Source organism: Vidua macroura, chromosome 1 (genome assembly GCF_024509145.1).
Source record: "Vidua macroura isolate BioBank_ID:100142 chromosome 1, ASM2450914v1, whole genome shotgun sequence".
Lineage (NCBI taxonomy): Eukaryota > Metazoa > Chordata > Aves > Passeriformes > Viduidae > Vidua > Vidua macroura.
In genome coordinates, this window is record NC_071571.1 from 389,085 (window position 1) to 407,560 (window position 18,476).

The 18,476-nt window shown below is 57.3% G+C and overlaps 1 protein-coding gene across 3 annotated transcripts in view; it reads right to left on the reverse strand.

Annotated features, from left to right (window-relative positions):
- The window catches only part of AGAP3 (ArfGAP with GTPase domain, ankyrin repeat and PH domain 3), a 107,869-nt gene that overhangs the window by 38,343 nt on the left and 51,050 nt on the right, over positions 1-18,476 (reverse strand). For 2 of the 3 annotated variants that reach the window (XM_053985080.1, XM_053985072.1), the window contains exons 8-10: positions 12,450-12,605; positions 8,553-8,645; positions 1,035-1,139 (exon numbers count right to left, since the gene is read on the reverse strand). In XM_053985080.1, the coding sequence (XP_053841055.1) occupies positions 1,035-1,139; positions 8,553-8,645; positions 12,450-12,605 (354 nt within the window). Of the gene's footprint in view, positions 1-1,034; positions 1,140-8,552; positions 8,646-9,915; positions 10,037-12,449; positions 12,606-18,476 lie in introns of those variants that run through there. The other variant, XM_053985088.1, reaches the window with a different exon arrangement.

Sequence of the window (18,476 nt, forward strand, 5' to 3'; positions counted from 1 at the left end):
ACTGGGGTTACTAAGTTAGAGAACTGCAGACTACAGCACAATATGGGCATTGAGTAGTACTCTAATAAAAAGCTCCAACAAATTAGAGAAAGGAAATGCAATGGTTGGGTCTCCAGTTCAACGACAGGAGGGTCCAGGGGCTCTGGAGCTGGATAAGTGAGCACGGTGAACCCTGGAGTGACAGTGCAGGGTTAGCAATGAGGAGAAAGACTCTGAGGCTCAGGACACTCCAATACCACACGAGACTGAGGGCCTGGAAACATTCACAAGAGCTGCAGCAGCTTGCTGCTCTCCTTGCAGCCCCCTAAATCACCGTGTACCCCCAGCCATTGCCTGTCTGTCTGTCTGTCCTGTGGCAGCACGTCCTTGGCAGAGGTGCTGGGCCTGTGTCACAGGTGTGTCTGTCCGTGGCTGCTGCCGCAGCAGCAAACTGTGCTCAAGAGGGAACAGGGAAGAAGCCATTAGCCCCACAGTGGGGAGGCGACAGAGATGGATGGGGCGGCAGCTGCGTGCCTGAGCCGAGCAGGATCCGGCTGCACCGATGGCAGCGCAGCTCGGCAGGCTCTGCACAGGCACCTCGTCTCCATTACCCAATACCTAGCAGCCAGGAAAATTATTCCACACCCAAATGGCACCATCAGATATAGCTGCAAGGAGTTCTCTGCCTGCTCCTCATCCGGCTGCAGGGTAGGCCCTGCTTTAATGGACTGAGCAGGCAAACAGGAGAGAACTGCAGCTTCCTAGTGTAATCCTGCACAGAACAGGTTTCCACCAGCCTAGCACTGAACAACGGCCTGCAGGAGAGAGTCTCCTCCAGACCCTGGTAAAAACCAGGTCTGCTGAAAATGCTGCCTGGGAGGTGGCCAACACTGAACTCCTGCATAAGGCAGAGCCCAGAACTTCCATCTGCTACCAAACTCTTCCCCAGAGCCTCTCTGCCATGATGGCTGCTGCAGGAGCACCTGCAGCAGCAGCCACAGCACGAAGGACACTGCTCTGTCCCACCCTGCTCCTCTACTGGGCCCAGTACTCACGTGCAGGCTGGGGTGGTAGGTGAGGACCCCATTGTCACACAGTGTCACGTACTTCTTCTTCCACTCCTTATTGAGGGACTTGCCACTGCGTTTGAGGAGAATGCCCTAAAAGAGAAGAGTCACAAGTCTCAGATGGTCTTTGATCCAGGCACCTCATGCTCCACTCCAGCACTACCCCTTGGAGACTGGTCTTTGAGAAGAAATGACAAGCAGACTCAAGAAAACATCGTCTAGGTCGACCTTCCCACTTTTCCCTGGGCTGCACTCTTTCCTTACCAACCCCCCAGTCCCCACAGACAGCCCCCTCCCTTTCAGGGATAAGGGTCTCCACATGTCAATGCCAATGTTCAGGTCCTCTGAGGGACCCATCACACCCTCTGGTGTCCCAAACCACTCCCTCAGAGAAATTCTTCCCATGCTGAAGGGCAGTGCCCACACAGGGCAGGAGCCAACCTCACCACCGTAGACACAGAGTGCTCCCAGACCTCCCAGCACCCAAAGTACACAGGGATAGGGAAAACTGGGGACAGGCAGGGGCCAATTGAGAAACAACACTCTCAATACAGGTCTCCCAAGGGATGCACATTTTCTCACCTGCTTGTGATTCTGAGAGCTGTCAAACAGAGTAGGGATGGACACATCCCAGGAGGGAGTGCAGGTCCTGGGCAGTGGAGAGTTAGGGTCATCCCCTTTTCTCATCAGGATTTTACCTGAGACCTACCCTGCTGTCGCTGGCACAGCACACTCCCAAGGCCAGGAAATGATTGCACTCAGATAACCCAGACCTAACTCAGAGCACCATCCTCATCCTCTCCCCATTCATTTCTGCCTCCCCAAGAAATCTACCTCCAGCAGCAATTTATCATGTACCAGGTACGGACAACAGTGGAGAGGGAGAAGGAAGCTGGAGAAAGAACCAGGTGCAAGGGCTCTGGAGCAGGGAGAGCACATCAAGCACTCTGTCGACAGGAAGGGAAGCACAGCATGGAGGGACAAACGTAGGAATGAGTAACAAAGTCTGGGAAAAAGCTGGCTCTACCAACTGTCAGGCCTGGCCCATCTGAAAATGCTGTCTGGACACCCAGACTGCCTGTTCCTAACTTGGCAAAAATCTGGGCCCCGGGCCAGCCCCTCCTCAGAAACCTGGGCAGAAAGTCTCAGCCCTGCCAGCCTTGGCATATTTGGGGGCCCCGTCCCAGCGCCTGGAGACTGAGCTGCTGCGCCTGCACAGTGCAAAGGCCCAGCACAAAGTGGTGGGGGGACAGCACTGCCAGACATGACCGTGAAATCAGCAATAAATGGTGCAGAACAGGCAGAAGTCCCCGTGACCACTCCAGCTTGGTGCTCGGGCAGCAAACAGTGGAAAAAGGAACTGCCCTCCACACATGCAGGGATGGAACAGCAAAAGACAGTGGCCAGGGGAAAGCTGTGCGTGGGCAGGATCAGATTCCTTGTCAAGATCTGATAGCTTGCCCTCAAGTGCTCAAAGGACATGAGCTGAAGAACTCAGTAGAGTCAGAAGGTGCTGATGAGAACATGGCATGGAATGTGGCAGCTGACTGACAGCTCCTGCTCTGCAGGGGGCAAGTAACAACCCCTGGAATCACGGCTGGAGGCTCACACCAAGCAAATCTGTGGAAAAGCTATGGCAAAGAGGGAGAGGAGAGGAGAGGAGAGGAGAGGAGAGGAGAGGAGAGGAGAGGAGAGGAGAGGAGAGGAGAGGAGAGGAGAGGAGAGGAGAGGAGAGGAGAGGAGAGGAGAGGAGAGGAGAGGAGAGGAGAGGAGAGGAGAGGAGAGGAGAGGAGAGGAGAGGAGAGGAGAGGAGAGGAGAGGAGAGGAGAGGAGAGGAGAGGAGAGGAGAGGAGAGGAGAGGAGAGGAGAGGAGAGGAGAGGAGAGGAGAGGAGAGGAGAGGAGAGGAGAGGAGAGGAGAGGAGAGGAGAGGAGAGGAGAGGAGAGGAGAGGAGAGGAGAGGAGAGGAGAGGAGAGGAGAGGAGAGGAGAGGAGAGGAGCCAATGCCAGCTGGTGCAAACAGGACATTAGAGGAGCCTGGTTCTCCCTTGGGTAAAACACACTATCTGATGACAGGAGTGACTGTGCTGATAAGTGTTTTTAGCTTTCTGTCAGGTCTTTAACTGAGCAACAACCCTCTTCAACACCAGTTGTACAGAACCCATAGAGCCAGTATTGAATGCAATGAGAATTAGTCAAGTGCAAGGTCTCAAAACATATCCATGTCTGAGAGCAAGTGTGGTTATAAATGGCAAACCTGTGTCCAACAGGACTTACAGAGGTCCAGCCAACCTGCATCTGATTCAGACTAGTTCTTCAGCGTCTTGCTCAAATGAAAACCAGAAAAACTAAAGGTACTGCTGCAACTGCTTGGTGTAAATCAGTGCAGTGACAGGTCCTTAACCCCAACTGCCTCCTGTCACTGGGCAAACTGAGCTGCTGAGCACAGCAGGCACAATCCTGCTCAGGGGCCAGGTGGCAGGACCCTGCAGTGGGCTGTCAGGGCTGGTCCTGCACAGGGACTGGGTGGGAGCTGCCCACGTGTGAGCTCTTGGGCTGGACATGCCATCACTGAGCAGCTCCCAAGCTCCCTGGGCTCTGTGGGAAAGGTACCTGGGTCTGGCAGTGCTTGTTGGGCCAGGTAGGGCAGACAGTATTAACTCCCATCTGTGATACTGTCACAGCAAAGCAGAGCTCAGGAGTGCTGGGAGGTCACCTCACCCCTCCCTCCCTGGACAGGCTCAGCTGTACCACGGCACTCCAAACAAAACCTGCGGTGATGGACACGGTTCCTCCCCAGTGGACATGGGATCCTGATGTCCCTGCACCTCCCAGATGAGACAACAGCCATGCCATGCCATGCCACGCCATGCCATGGGCAGGACATGCCTGGCTCCTGTGTGCCATCCTCCCACACGCAGCCAGCAGCACCCACGTTCCCTCAGCACTGGTTCTGGACCCACCCAAAATCGTCCTCTCTAACACCACAGCTGGGCCACACATTTCCCACAGTGTATGAAAATTATTTTCCTCCTCCCACGCAAAGCCAGTTTAACATCCACCAGCTCACCCAGGTAAAGGGTGAATTCTCTGTAATTCAGAACATTTGTTTGGTATCTTTCAAACAAATCTGCTCCAGACCAGGCTGAAGTTACAGATCTAACTCAAAGTCGCTGTGTGGAATTCTCTGGCTTCTGAGCGTGACAATTCCTTCTGGACACAGTGATCTCTTCTGGACATCAAGATCCTTCCTGGGCGTGATGATCCCCCTTCTTGCCTTAAATCCAGCTCAGTTCCACAGTCTGACCTGCCCTTTTGTAGCATCCTGCAGTACAGCTCCTCTCCTTGATGTGACTTCAACCTGATGCACCTTGATGCTACAAAACACCCGCTTCAGCACTTCCAGCCTGCCCCAAACACATGCTGCCCGCAGAGAACAGTTCGGCTGCGCTTAGGTCAGCCTCAAACCTGCAATTGGCAAACTGAAGCACGACCAAACTCAGAGCAGGAAAGGAGGACCCGGCACTACTGCCCCTTTTTGCAAGCCAGAAGGAACAAAACTCCAAAAGGGGGAACAACCCAGGCCGCCTGCCCGTGCTGCTGCGCATGGCCCACGAGCCTCCAGCCCGGCTCCCGAGAGCCCTGCGCCAGCACACGCGGGTGCTCCTCAACCTCCCTGTGCACCCTGTGGGAGGACTTGCAGGAAGCAACTCTTCCACAAGTTTCTTTGGGTGTCACACACAAAAGGAGGAGAGCGCGACCCTCTTCCCCTCCACAGTCTCCTCGGCTCTCCCGGCATTCCCCGGCCGTGCCGGCTGTGCCGCGCTGGCTGTGCCGGTGCTCAGTAAAAGCAGCAGCAGCAATATGCAGCGTAATGAAGCAGGGAGCGGCGATGGCCCCCAGAGGACTCGTTTACTCCACAAATCTCCCTTCCACTCACTTTTTGCTAAGAATTTTAACACCAAACTTAATTGTGAAGTCGCGTATTGATTGGAAAATGCAAATGGCAATTTAAATGTAATCTAAGCTCCCAGCATGATCCCAGCTCCCAAGGAGGAGGAGTCACCCGCCTTGGGCCCTGCTGGAGTGCACGGCCCGATCAGAGCCAGGCCAGGGGCCAGGGGACCCTCGGGCTGCCAGCACGCCCCATCTTCCCAGAAAGATCTGGTGGATGTGCAATTAGGAGCTCATTCCTGGTAACAAACAGCTGAGGAAGCTTCGTCTCCCGGCCTAATTAACCCACTTCTCGGAGACAAGTGTCCATCTACGAGGGAACTCTTCCAGCCTTGCAGGACCATCACCAAAAGAACACTGCAGCACATGGGCCCTGAGTCCCTGGCACAGAGCAGCCCTGGCAGAGGCACCAGCTGCCTGGAGGGTGCGTAGGTGCTATTCCAGGTGTAGGGGGGCCCCAACACCCACAGTCTCACCTGTCCCCTTGGGGAGCTCCATCTTTTCCAGATGTGCATAAGGGAGACACATCAGGTCACCCAGAGGTGCTGTGCTGGAGAAGGCAGTGACAAGTGACAACCAAGCACCCTGTAGTAGCAACACACATCCCTCCCCAGCCAAAGCTCCCCAGTGTTTCTCTTTCTGCAGCACCCAGCCCAGCCTTCTGCTCCCTGGCTCCATGCAAACCCCAGACTCCACGTGCTGAGGAAGGCTGTCAGTGCTTCTCAACACTTGTTCTGTCCTCAGGGAGACCAGGAAGGGATCACGGATCACAGTGATTGCAGCCATGGATGAGCCTGCTGCCCCGCAGCACTCGCTGCCTTCAGCCATGCTGGCAATGTAAGCACAGACCAGCCTCCTTCTCCCACGCAGAGGAGCCCAGCTGCTCCCGAGGTGACCTGCCAGCAGCCCCAGCACAGAATGTGCCAGCCCAGCAGTGCCTATGCCAAGGGAAGCCCAACAGTCCAATGCTGGCCACAAACCCAGGCAGGAGATCCTGCCCATTTGCCACTCACAGCCCCAAACCTGCCAGCTTCTCTGCTCTTACAGCTGGGCAGGAACAACGAGTGGTCTAAGAGGAAAACTAACTAAAGGTCCCCCTCTCCTACTGCCTCTCAGAGACAGCAAGCAATGAGACCTCCACCATCTTCCAGAAGGGGCAGGTCCATACCTGAGACCAGAGCAGCCATCCCCTGTCCCGAACCTTTGTGATACAGAGCTACACCTCCTGAGAGTCTTTGCTCCTCTCCCTGCTGGTGGTACCAAGCTGTCACTCCTTGTGGTGTAGGGCCACGGCAGGAATGTGCCAAACTGTAGTGCTAACCTCACTATGGACCCCCTGACAAGCCCTTTCCCACAAGCCACATGTTGGTATCTTCTGGAACAAGTTAGTGTCCACCTGTCAAACACCACTTCCCCACGTATGTTCCTGTAAAAATCTGTTTCACAGAGATCTGCCAGGATCTCTGTGAAACCACCTTTCGCAGCTCTGGCTAGAAAAGGTGCCAGGCCTGAACCCAGCATGGACCTGGATCTCCTGTGGGAACTCTTTGCTCCAGGCTTTCCCTGTGAGCTGCTGCTGTGAACTGGTTCCTCTGCTTAGTCCTGAACCAGGCAGCAGTTTGGCATCTCCTCCTCCTTGCCAAGCCCAGAGAGGATGTACAGAGGTTGTGTTTGCAGAGCTGGGGCTCTGTTGGTCCCAGTTCTCCCCATTTCACACAGGAACAGCACGGAATGACTTAATCCCACTAAAGCAACACAGCCTCTGCCAGACCAGCAAGGCCAGGCCCTGTCAGCAGCACAGGCAGAGGAGCAGGTAAAGAATCATCCTACCCTGCCAAGTGGAGGGAGATCCTAGAAAAAGGAGCCCAAAGGTCCAGGCACAATAGGCTGTCAGGTCCCTCCCAGGACCAGACCTCGGCAGGCAGCAGCAGGACGTGGGGAACCAAATCAGGTCTCACTGAGGGCTCCAGCTGCTCTGCTCTCAGCCTCCCCTACCTCACCACAGAATAGCCACCCACCACTTCCCCTGCTGCCCAGCTTGGGCTGACCCCAAACCAGAGCTTATGGGCACTGCCACTGCAAACCAACGACCCACCACAATCAACAACCCTCCTCACGCCAATGACCCCCCACACCAACAACGACCCACCACAAACAACAACCCACCAAAAACAGCGACCCACTGCACACCAACAATGACCCACCACAAACAACAACCCAACAACGACCCACCAAAAACAACAACCCAACAATGACCCACCAAAAACAACGACCTACCAAAAACAACAACCCACCAAAAACAGTGACCCACTGCACACCAACAGCCCTGTGCTGCAGAGAGCAGGGCATGGCTGGGCTGCCTCTTCCTGCTGGGGCTGTGCCAAACTTGGGCACCTCAGGAGCAGAGCCCCATGTGTGAGATCCCACAGCCTCCACCCTGGCATTGCTTCTCCTGCCACTGCTCCCTCTGGCTCCAGAGCCAACCCTCCCAAGGCTGCCTTCCCAACACCACCCTCCTTTCAGCAGAGCTCCTTGCCCGGGGCACCAACAGCCCTGCACAAACCTGCCCCAGGATTATTCCATGGGCAGGGAAGGGCAGGAGCTTTGGCAGCTCCAGCAGTGAGCAGGGTCTCTACCTTCTGACCCACCACTCCACTCCTCAGCTAGCCTGGCTCCACTGAGTCCTTCCCCATAGAATCTCACCATGGAATCGTACCAAGCAGCCACAACCTAGTGGGGATGTAGACTCTACTCTCCTGCCTCATGTCCCAGCACTCCTGCAATGCAGAGACACAACTGGCCTGTGCAGCTGAGCCCTGGCAGCGCTGGGGGGCCCATGGGGCACAGAGGGGCCAGCAGGGGGTAAATGAATCCACAACGGGGGCACAACATGCAAGGCAGGAACACAAACTGCCAGATCAGTCTTTCCTGTAATGCAAGGAAATCCTGGTGGAAACACCATCCAGCCAATCCAGACCACTTGGCTCGCTTGGACGTCACCCATCACTGCTTGCCAGTGATGGACACAGGGACAGGCAACACTCTGGGTTGGATCCCGGCAGTTCAAGCTTCCCTGGAAGCCAAGAGGCAGGAGCAGAATGCACTGCTGCTGGAGGAAGCAGTGCCTCCCTTAGACTCCCAGCGGCTCACGGTGTGGGCACTGTGCTCACAGCTCTTTGCAGTAACCCATAAAGAGGGGAATCCCCTTCCTGTCCTGCCAGGAGCAGGAGCAGGAGTGGAAAGGAACAGGAGAGAAGAGGAGCAGAAAGGAGAGAGAGCGGCTGCGGCAGAGGTTGTGGCGGGCGTGGGGCATGGATGCCATCTGCTGGAACCGCTCTGCAGCCGCCGCCGCAGCCCAGCAGCACCCTGCCACGGCCCCCAGCAGCCCCCAGCAGCCCCCCACCCACCCGGGGCACGGGGCCCCCAGCAGCACCCCCAGCACCGTGCTCGCTGCCGGGCCCGGCGGGTGCGCAGCCCCCGGGGCAGAGGGGCACCGACCAGCCCCCACTGCCTGGACCCTGCTCTCGCAGCGGGGCGAAGGGGGAGCATCGAACCTGCTTCATGGGAATGGCCCGCCCGCTGCCAATACTGTCCGCTTTACACTCCGACACCTTCTTGTCGCGCTCCGGGTCCGCGCCCTTCCGAGACTGGAAGAGAAGAGACAGCGGCGGTTAGAGCTGGGCGCAGCGAGCGGAACGCACGGTCCCCTGTCCCCCGCAGGCTCCAGGCCAGACCACTCTGCTCTCCCCCAGGCCAGCTCTCCCAGCACCCGGCCCCTCTAGGGACACTCGGGACACTCCAGCCCAGCCCCCCAGCAAGCTCTCCTCTCCCCCCACTGCAAGCAGAGCTGTCCTCCTCCTGGCAGAGCGGGGCTGCGTGGGCCCCCCCCTCCCGTGGGGCACACAGGACATGGCGACAGACAGAAATGGCATGGGATGCAGGTGGAGCATGGATGGAAGCAGGAGAGGGTCAGGCAGTGAAGGAACTCACACCTCTACTAATCCAACAGATTTATTCTGGTAACACACTTGCACCATACAAAGTAGCACAGGTCACCGGGCAGATACCAGCCCCTTACAAAAGAGCATGGACAATAAATATCTACCACACGTCTAGAGCGGCGAGAGCGGGACCCACCAGCGCCCGAGGGCCGCGGGGAGAGCAAACTCTGATAAATACAATATGAAATTTACAGTCTGTTGAGCAGAACTCATTCAAAGTGCTTAGGACAGAGGGAAATATCAAGTCATACATGGCATGGAGCACAACCAATACATTCAGAATCACAACAATGGCAGGAGGCAGCGGCAGCGTCTCTCTGGAGCGTCCTACACACCCCCTCAGTCCAGGAGGGCCCCGTGTGCTTTGGATCAGAAAGGGATACGAGCCCCGCGCGCCTGGGACACCGATTCACCAGATTTTGGGCCCAGAACCAAACAAAGAGATTGAAAGAGAAGAAAACTAAAGAGACACAGATGGCTGCTCGGCTGCGAGGAGAAGAGGAGAAGGAGCAGGAGTCCATGCAGGCTGCAGAGGTGCAGGAGGGAAGAAGGAGCAGAGCGCTAGCGGCAGGCGCTGCAGCGGCTCCCGCAGGCAGCAGCAAAGCGTCTTTTGGCCCATCCAGCTCCATGCGCGGCTGTCGCCCGGTCCCGGTGCGTCTGCAGGTCTTCCCATCCCAGGAGGGTCGTCCGCCTGGCATCCCCGAGAAAGGGCAGTGCCTAGACAGCATCCAGCAGGCCCAGAAATGTCCCAGCTTAAAGTGCAGGCGCAGGCCGTCTCAGGCTTCCTAGACTTTACATTGGGGGGATTTAAAAGGCTCCTGCGTGTCTCCGAGGGGGGGACCCATGCTGGCTGGAGGGCGGGCGAGCCTCTAATCTTAGATCAATCCCAGTGCCCATCCCTTATCCGGCCCTGGAGAGGCAATGAAAAGTGAGAGAATTTGTACAGAGGTGCCGTGTGTAACCACCTGGATCTTCTAATTTGGAAGGAGTTGGAAAGGCCTTTTTGTTGATGAAAAGTTGGAAACAGTGGCACATATCTGCAAATATCGAAAGAATAAAGAGTTTGGCAAGTTATACTCAGAACACGGACATGAGTCTGTCAGTGATGGGTGCCAGCGGACAGCACGGACAGGCCACGGAGTGGGCGCCAGCGGCAGCAGCAGTCGGGGCTGGGGCTGGGGCAGGAGTGGGTGCGCGCCTCGAGGCGCGGGTGGGCGCAGAGTTTGTCTCCACCTGGAGCTCTGGGGCACGCAGACCCCACAAAGGGGAATGCAATCCAGTGGGGAGTGGAAGGGGAGCAGGAGAGGAGCCAGAGCAGGAGAGAGGAGAAGGAGAGTAGAAGAAGAGAGGAGGAGGAGAAGAGTGGAAGAGGAGAGGAGGAGGAGGAGGAAGAGAAGGAGGAGAATGGGGAGGAGGGGGAGGAAAGGAGAAGGAGAAGAGGAGAAGAGGAGCAAAGGAGTCAGGCATAGCTCAGGACTGGGGCTGCAGCAGCTCCCAGAGCTGGGCCGAGCACTGCACCTCGGGAAGGCCTGTGCCCACCTGGGGACCCTATAAGGACAAAGGCTGCTGGCTACACCTGCGCTGCCTGCCTGGGAAAAGCTAGTGGCAGAAAACAGCCTGCCCTCTCCTTCCCTTCCCGCCCTTCCTGGTCCTGTCCCACTGTGGGAGGTGTCGGGAGCTGCTGCTGCTGCCACGACCAGATGGGTGAAGACGTCAACGTGAGCCATGGATGTGCACCAGCACACGAGCAAGCAGGTGAGGTGAGCCCCAGCCCCGCGGCGAGTGAGCACAGGTGAGCCCGTGGCGGAGAGCAAGCGTGAGCCCAGGATGAGTGAGCGCCTGAGAGCCCCACACGCATGATGACGTCCACAGCGAACAAGCGCAAGCCCCGCAGCAAGCCGCCCTCCTCCCCCCCGAAGCGCGTGCCCACCCCAGAGAGCGAGCACGGGGCTCCCGAGAGCGTGAACGCGAGCCGGCGGCGAGTCCAGAGGCATCGGTGAGCAGCACGGGTGCTGGCACAGCGCGAGCGCCCGCGCCGGCACGGCAGCAAGCGCGGCGAGAGAACGGCGGGGCCCAGGGCAGGCACCCGCCAGCGCTGCGTGCACGGGGAGCGCGGGCTCGGACACGCGACAGCTACCGGGCATTCCAGAGGGCACAGCGCGGGGAAGGCAGCGAGGGAACAACCATGCGCTGGGAGTGGGGACCTGCTGCGAGCGGCCGCGTGTGCTGGCAGGAAGGTGTGGGGAGCGCAGCCCAGCCGCCAACGGCACACGGACAGGGTGAGCGTGGGCCTGGGGCAGGCACAGAGAGCTGGGGGGCATGAGATGCAGCTGGGGAATGCACGGAGTATTTGGGAGGTCAGTGCAGAAGCTGCCAGGATGTCAGAAGCCAAGGGAGATGGGCACATTCCAGCACGAGGAGTGGGGAACCTGGGATGCCAATGGTGCAGTGAGAGGAACAGGGCACAGGACACTGAATTTGTGTGGTCTGGGCTCAGAGCGATAGCGGCTGGTCACAAGGGTGACACAGTGACAACAGGTACAAGGGCTTTGTTGTGGCTGGTTTCACAAACAGCAGACACAGTGTGCTGAGCAATGGTGGCTGGAAAGCACATTGAGATGGGGAGAGGATCAAGGCCGGAGCCTGCACATGTACACAGGGAACAGAGGCTACACCTGCGCTAGACAGGGGACTGGGACATGTGTGTGCTCACAGCGAGGGGACACTCATGGCTGTGCTCAGAGCAAGGGTGAGTGTGAGGGCAGGACTGTGCACACCGTGTGGACGGCGTGTGCATGGTGTGAGAGTGTGCAGAGAGGCAGGCTGCAAGGCAACCAGCGCAGCTGTGGGCTGCAAACATACCCTGTGTTCCACCTGGGGCCCACAGCTTCGCTGCCTCCCGTCTGCCTTCCCTCCCTCCACACCCACAGCAGCTCCCACGTGCGCTGCTCAAGTCACACAGGATTCAGGAACAGGAGTGAGTGGGGCCCCATGCCAGGTGCTGAGCTCTGCACAGCACCACTGGCACAGCATCACTAGCACCAAACAGGAGGCCAACCGACCAGGGGCTCCGTGCCACGCTCGGGGTATGCAGCCCCCAGGAGAGGATGAGCAGAGTCACTGGTGCTGTGCACGCACAGCGGCACCCCCTGTAACGAGCAGGAGCTCACACACACTACACACCCACACGAGTGCACCCCTGCACTCTCCCATGTGTGTGAGGAATCTCCTGCTCCCAGATGCTCCCCATGCATGTCCACTCTGCCTGAAGCAGCCTGCAGCACCACGGTCCCTGCACACGCGGGTCCCTCCCACACACACACTCCTGCCAGCACAGCATGGGTTACCGTGCAGGAGAGCCCAAGGGCTCAGGCTGCCGTGACCCACTCCCTTGCCCTCTCCCCTGCTGAAATCCCACCCCAGAGCTCCTGGGCTCCCTGTGCCTCTTACCGTGAAGATGTTGGAGCGCCGCTTGGACTGCTTGCGGATGGGGGTGGGGGTGTTGGAGGCAGCGATGGTCTCGATCCGCAGCTCCCGCTGGCTGATGCTCGGGGTGGAGGGCACAGAGGAGGAGTAGTCACTGAAGGCTCCTCCACCGTTGGTGGCCTGCAGGAGGAGACGGGTGGTCAGAGAGGTCAGAGACAGGCTACCTGGAGGCACGACTGCAGGAACACCACCTGCGCCACGTGGCCTCATGCCAGGCAGGGCACGGTGTGCCACGCAGCACTGGGACTGGGTGTCATCCAAAAAACCATGGAATCGTTTTGGTTGGAAGGGACCTTAAAGACCATTTAGTTCCAACCCCCTGCCACGGGCAAGGACAACTTCCACTAGACCAGATTGCTCTAAGCCCCATTCAACCTGGCTTTGAACACTTCCAGGGATGGGGAGCTCACAATCTCTCTGGGCAACCCAGAGAGACATCTGCTGCCAGGCACAGCTCCTGCTCAACAGAGGGGCTTGGGAAGCCTTTCGCCTCTTTCTGCTCTAGTGTTTTCACCAGTAAAATGTTCAAGTTCTGAAATCACAGAGAAGGGCAGCAAATGGCCAGAGAAACCCAGCTGAAGCCCTTCCAAACATAGGTGTAGAACAAGGCCTGAGGCAGCAGGGTCCCACATAGCTGTGCCCAGCAGAGGGGCACAGCCAGGGCACCTCCACCTGCTCCCAGAACACAGGATCAGGGTCACTCTCCTTGGGTAGTCACTCCCTTCCTCTCCACTGAGCCCCTCAGACATGAGGCTGTGAGGCAGCCCAAAGCCTGCCAAGCTCCAAGCCCCACTCATCCATTCCCATTCCATGAGGACAGCCGTGATGCCAATGGGGATGTGTGTCCCCAGGACTCCAGCATTCACCTCTCCTGCGTCCTGAAGCACAGAGTGCCACACCCCAAGCTCAACTTCTGTGTGGAACCCATCTCTGCTGCTGGTTTGGAGGTCTCTCTGAGCAGACCCCGAGGCTGACACACGCCTCCCGTGCCTGCAGACCACCATAGGCATGGCTGTGGTGGCCTGTGCCTGGGAACACAAGGAGCTTCACCAACACCTCACTGGACTTCATGGCAAGAGGAAGATCCAACCGTGCAGCCATACACCCAAGTCACCAACATATCTCTTGCAGACGAGGCTGCTCACTCAGTGTGGGCAGCCACTGGACAGGGGTTTAGGGACACCCCAGAAACAATACTGGCATGGAAGCATTCCAGGTCTGCAGCCCAGGACATCTCACTATGACAGGCACATGGCAGCCCGAGCTCCCTGGCAGCTCTGAACAGTATTTCAGAAACACATGGAGGAGCTGCCCCTAGAAGGGCAGGTGAGCTCCAGCACCCCAGAAGGGGCAGCCTGCCTCCTCCCAGCTCCACACTCACAGAGTGGTGGCATCAATGGCCCAGTGACTTCCTCCATCCCGCCTACACTCTGAGCAGGAGTGAAGCCCATGCAGGGTGATGATCTGCTGAAGGGGCTCTGCAAGAGACCCCCATCCCCAGTGGGATCAGAGCCTTATTCTGAGACAAGCAGTTCAGAGAAGTGTGAAAGGGGCTGCACAGGCAGAGCAGTGACCATGACCCACAGCCCGGTCTCAGAGAGAGGTGCAACCTTCACCCAAGCCATGGATGCCCTCATCTTTAACAAAAGATATGGGAGAAGACACACAATGACAATTTAAGAGAGGAAAAAACCACCCAAGCAGCATTTCAGTTTCCTCCTCATGAAGGAAGAGCAAGGAAAAGAATTCCATGCTGTGAGCAGGTGGGTGGCTCAGACCATCCCAGCCTGTCTGGAAACAGGAACGTTTCTGAAGTCCTGAAACACAGAACAAGAGGTAACCTGGCCTGGTTGTACTTTTCCACAAGTACAAGAAGCTGGGAACTTTGTCCAGTTTGCCTGGGAGCTCCTCTGCAGGGTGAGGAACCCTGTGCTGGACAAGAAGGTTGTGCTGCCAAGTCCCAGGAAAGGGGGGACCACCAGGGACACAAATGGGTGAAGCAACATGTCACCTGCCAGTGGCTTCTGCACCTTCAACAGAGAGAGCTCCAGTCAATCCCGGGTCCAACGCCCACAGAGGAGTTCTGCAGGTGCTGCGATCAGAAGAGCTGCAGAGAGCCAGGGCCACCAAGTCACACATGCGCAGTCTGTGTTTAACTGGCTCATCACATGTGAACTAGGTCAAAGAAAGTGAAATATTCCAATGCTAGGAAGAGTAGGAGGATGCTGCAGCACAGACAACCTGCCACATGGAACAGTGAGCTGGGCATGGCTGTTCCTCAAAGACCAGCTCCTGGCCATGCCTGGCATGTCTCCGTGACCTTGGCTGCACGTTCACGATGCTGTGACTGTGGGGAGGAGCCAGTTCTGAGGAGGCTGCAGAGTCTGAGCTCCTGCCAGAGCAGCTGGAACAAACTCTGTGGGCTGCAGGTGATGGACACTGAAGCATCAAGGAAGAAATTTTGCTACACCCTGTTTTATGTTTTACTTACTCCCTGCAGTCCTGTGTGTCATTTCTGTCTGGCCAGAATAACTTTCCTTAGCCTGTAAGTCTGCCTGGTGCTGAAGCCAAGGTTACTGTCCTTGAGTGATGAAGGACACTGGCCTTTGAGCCTCCCATGTCCCACAGACCAAACCTCAGGAAGGGCTCTGGGACTGGAGGATGGCTCACATCAGGCTATGAAGGCAAGCTGCCACAAATTTGGGGGCAGAGGAGAAAGTCCTTCAAAGATAGCAAGTGGCTCCGGCAATCCTGAGCTCTGCTGGAGCAGGGAGCTCCCTAACTTCCATGGGATCTAGGGACACAGGACAAATCTCAGGGATGTGGGAGAACAAGATGACAGGTCTGGGCCGGTACCATGTGTCTGCTATTGTCAGGTACTTTGCTAGTGGACCTGAACAACCACCTGTGGTCACCACTGGAATCTGAGAACACAGTGGGAACTGGAAACTTGGTAAATGCCTGTGGGACAAATCCTTCCCATTAGTGTGTAACTGGTGGAAGAGCATCAGCAGCCCACGGGTGCCTGGGAAGGGCAGAACTCAGCTGGAGTTCAGGGCAGTAATTCCTGGTGTAACAAGGCCTAAGGCAGAACAAGGAGTTTGGGAAGGGCTCTGAGTGCAAGAGCACAGACAAACAGCAAACACCAACCCGGGGTCTGCAGGAAGAAGGGAGAAGCCAGAGGAGCATAAGGACGATGGAAAGTGGGCACCATGAGGCGAGCAGGCAGCGGGACACGGGCTTCCATGAGGAAATGCCAACGCCTGCCGCTGCAGCTCCTGAGCTCTGACGGAACGTGCCGCAGCAGGCCAGTGAGCGCTGTTACCAGCTCAGGTGAGCTGCCCCTGGGGCTTCATTTCACTTGCAAACTTTGGTTTTCCACCTCTTTCATCTGATCTCTCCCTGAAGCCTGGATGAAGGCCCTCCCAGTGCCCCCCAAGAGCCTGTGCAGGAAGGTAGACCAAGGCCATCAGAGAAGAACCATCATACTGGGCAGCCCAGAGCACGCCAGGGATGGCAGCAGCTCCCAAGGCCCAGGGGGGCACCCAATTCCCTCCACCAACCTGTCAGGTACCAGCCTGGGGTACCTGTGTTACCTCCTGCCAGCTGCTGGGAACCAGTTTCCTGGCAGAAAGACAAACTGCCATCCCACAGCAAACACAACACTGACTCACCCACAGCCTGGGGAACTCCCAAAGGCATCCCAGAGGCCCTGAAGAAAGACTGAGAACGGGGCAGCAAAAGTGAGGAAATCAGGTAGAACAACTCTGCAGGTGTTGCAAGCACCCACTGGCCCGAGAAACTCCCATCCCCTCCCTGTAGGCAAGGGCCAGGAGCTGCCAGGAGGAGCAAGGTGGGAGTCAGGGCCAAGTGAGGAGTGGGATTCCCAAACCCATCCAACCCTCTCACTCAGCAATAGGTGTGGGCAAGATACAGAGAGGAGAGCCCAAGGCAGCAGGCAAGAGCTTTCCCTGGGGCTGCTGGTTCTGGGGAACACCAGGTGCCTGCTCCAGCGGGTGCAGACCACACCCCTCAAGCTGCTGGGAAGGCCAAAGGGACAGATCTGTGTCCCCAAGGGAATGCAGGACTCCAGGGCTGGCCCTAGCTCCTGCCATTCCAGACTGATGCTGAGCACAGTAGCCAGGGTCAGGGACCCACCGAGCACACCTAGTGACTCATGAGAGCTGGTGGAAAACCCTGACCAGGGCTGACCTGCTCCTACAGCTCCCTTTCCCTCCCCATGGATGGAGCAACATCCTCCAGGCAACGCTGCAGAATAAGAGAAAAAAACCCAAACTCCCAAAGGCAGAAATGGAAGCAGGGCCTTTGGCTGGTTTCCAAGACCATCATGCACTGTGCAAGGCAACCAGGACACATGCACAGCACCACTGTCTCAGGAGAAGAGAATCCTCCAGACAGATGGGGAACAAGGAGTCCCTCCTGTCCCAGTAACCACGCTGGACTGGTCCAACTGACAGAGCAGACAAGTAGTGGCCATGTCCAAAAAAGTTAGTTTGGCTCAGCCAGTAGTGTCAAGCTACTTCCAGAAGAGGGGAAGGGGCCCAGGGGCCCCTCCTGGCCCCTTCTGTCTACTTCCAGAAGAGTTGTTCCCTCTTCTGGAAGTTGTTCTCTTGTTCCCCAGAACAAGAGAAGGGGCAGGGCTGGGTCCTAGCTCCTACCTACCATAAGGAGCCCTTTGTGGGGGACTCCTTGTTCCCATTCCAAGAAAAGTGCCTTCTCAGCCGGGAGCTCCAGGGGACAGCACTGTCCCCACAGCATGGGCCAGACCAGGCCCAGAGCAGCACTGCCCATCCCAGTTCCAGGGGCTCCTCCTGACCCTAAATGCCAATCCTGCTGTTCCAGGGCCTCCTCCTGACCCCCAAATGCCAGTCCCACTGTTCCAGGGACTCCTCCTGCCCCCCTCCAGGCAGTACTGGAAGGGAAGGGGATCCTTCTGTCCCAAGTGCATGTCTCACCTGTACACACTGATACCTGAGGCACAAGGCAAAGCTCCTAATTGTGTTTTTTGTCTGGCTTCTCTCCACCTCATCACCATGTTAAGTCCCGTGCTCCTAAACTCTTCCTTGAGAGCCTTTTTCCTGTTTTCCCTGTGCCAGTTACTGCTCTTTGACTTGCAAAAGCAAATGAGAAACCCTGGTGAGAGCCCTCAGGTATGACAGAGTTCAGCTCAGCTCCACAAACACCTTGTCACCCTCCCATTGGTCCTTCCTGGCAGGGTGAGCCTATCCACCCCCTCCCAGAGCTGCCCCACCATGTCCTGCAGGGCCAGGAGCAGGGCACACCAGGACACTGCTCCTCAGTACCCACCTGGGCATGGTGTCCTCCCACGGGGGCAGCCTGAGCACACACCTGAGCGTGTGGGCTGCTCTGCCCAGTTCCCTGTCAGAACCATCAGTTATGAGTAAATCTGTTTCCCAAAGCCACTTGGATTTTCCCTGAGGACAGCGGGGAGCAGCTCCAGAACCTCACTTCTGAGACCATGCAAGAACAGGCAAACACTTCACGGCATTTTAGGATCACTCACCATTGCTTCACTATTTTTATAAGTGTCCTTAGTAATGGGGGAGAGACATGCAAACACCAGGGGCAAAGACTGCTGCACGGGTCACTGGCACCGAGAGGGTTTGTGATGGGACCACACAAGAGCCAGGAACACAAACTGACTTTGGTCACCCTTGTGGGGGCCAGGTTTGCCAGGCGCAGGGGGGGCACTGGGCAGGCACAGAGCAGGTCCGGGCAGGGGCACAGGCCATCAAGCAATCCCTGTGAGCTGCACGCTGCGTTACTTCCCTTCACAGCTCTGCTTCCCACCACAGCTCCCTACGTCCCTCCAGCCAAGCCAGGAGCACAGCAAGGTACAGAGAGCAAAGGTCTGTCCCCGAGCAGCAGCCAGAATTCACCTCTACACAGATGTCGTCTGCAAGCCGTGCTGAGAGGTGCTCTGTGGGAAGGAAAGGAGAGGAAAGCAGG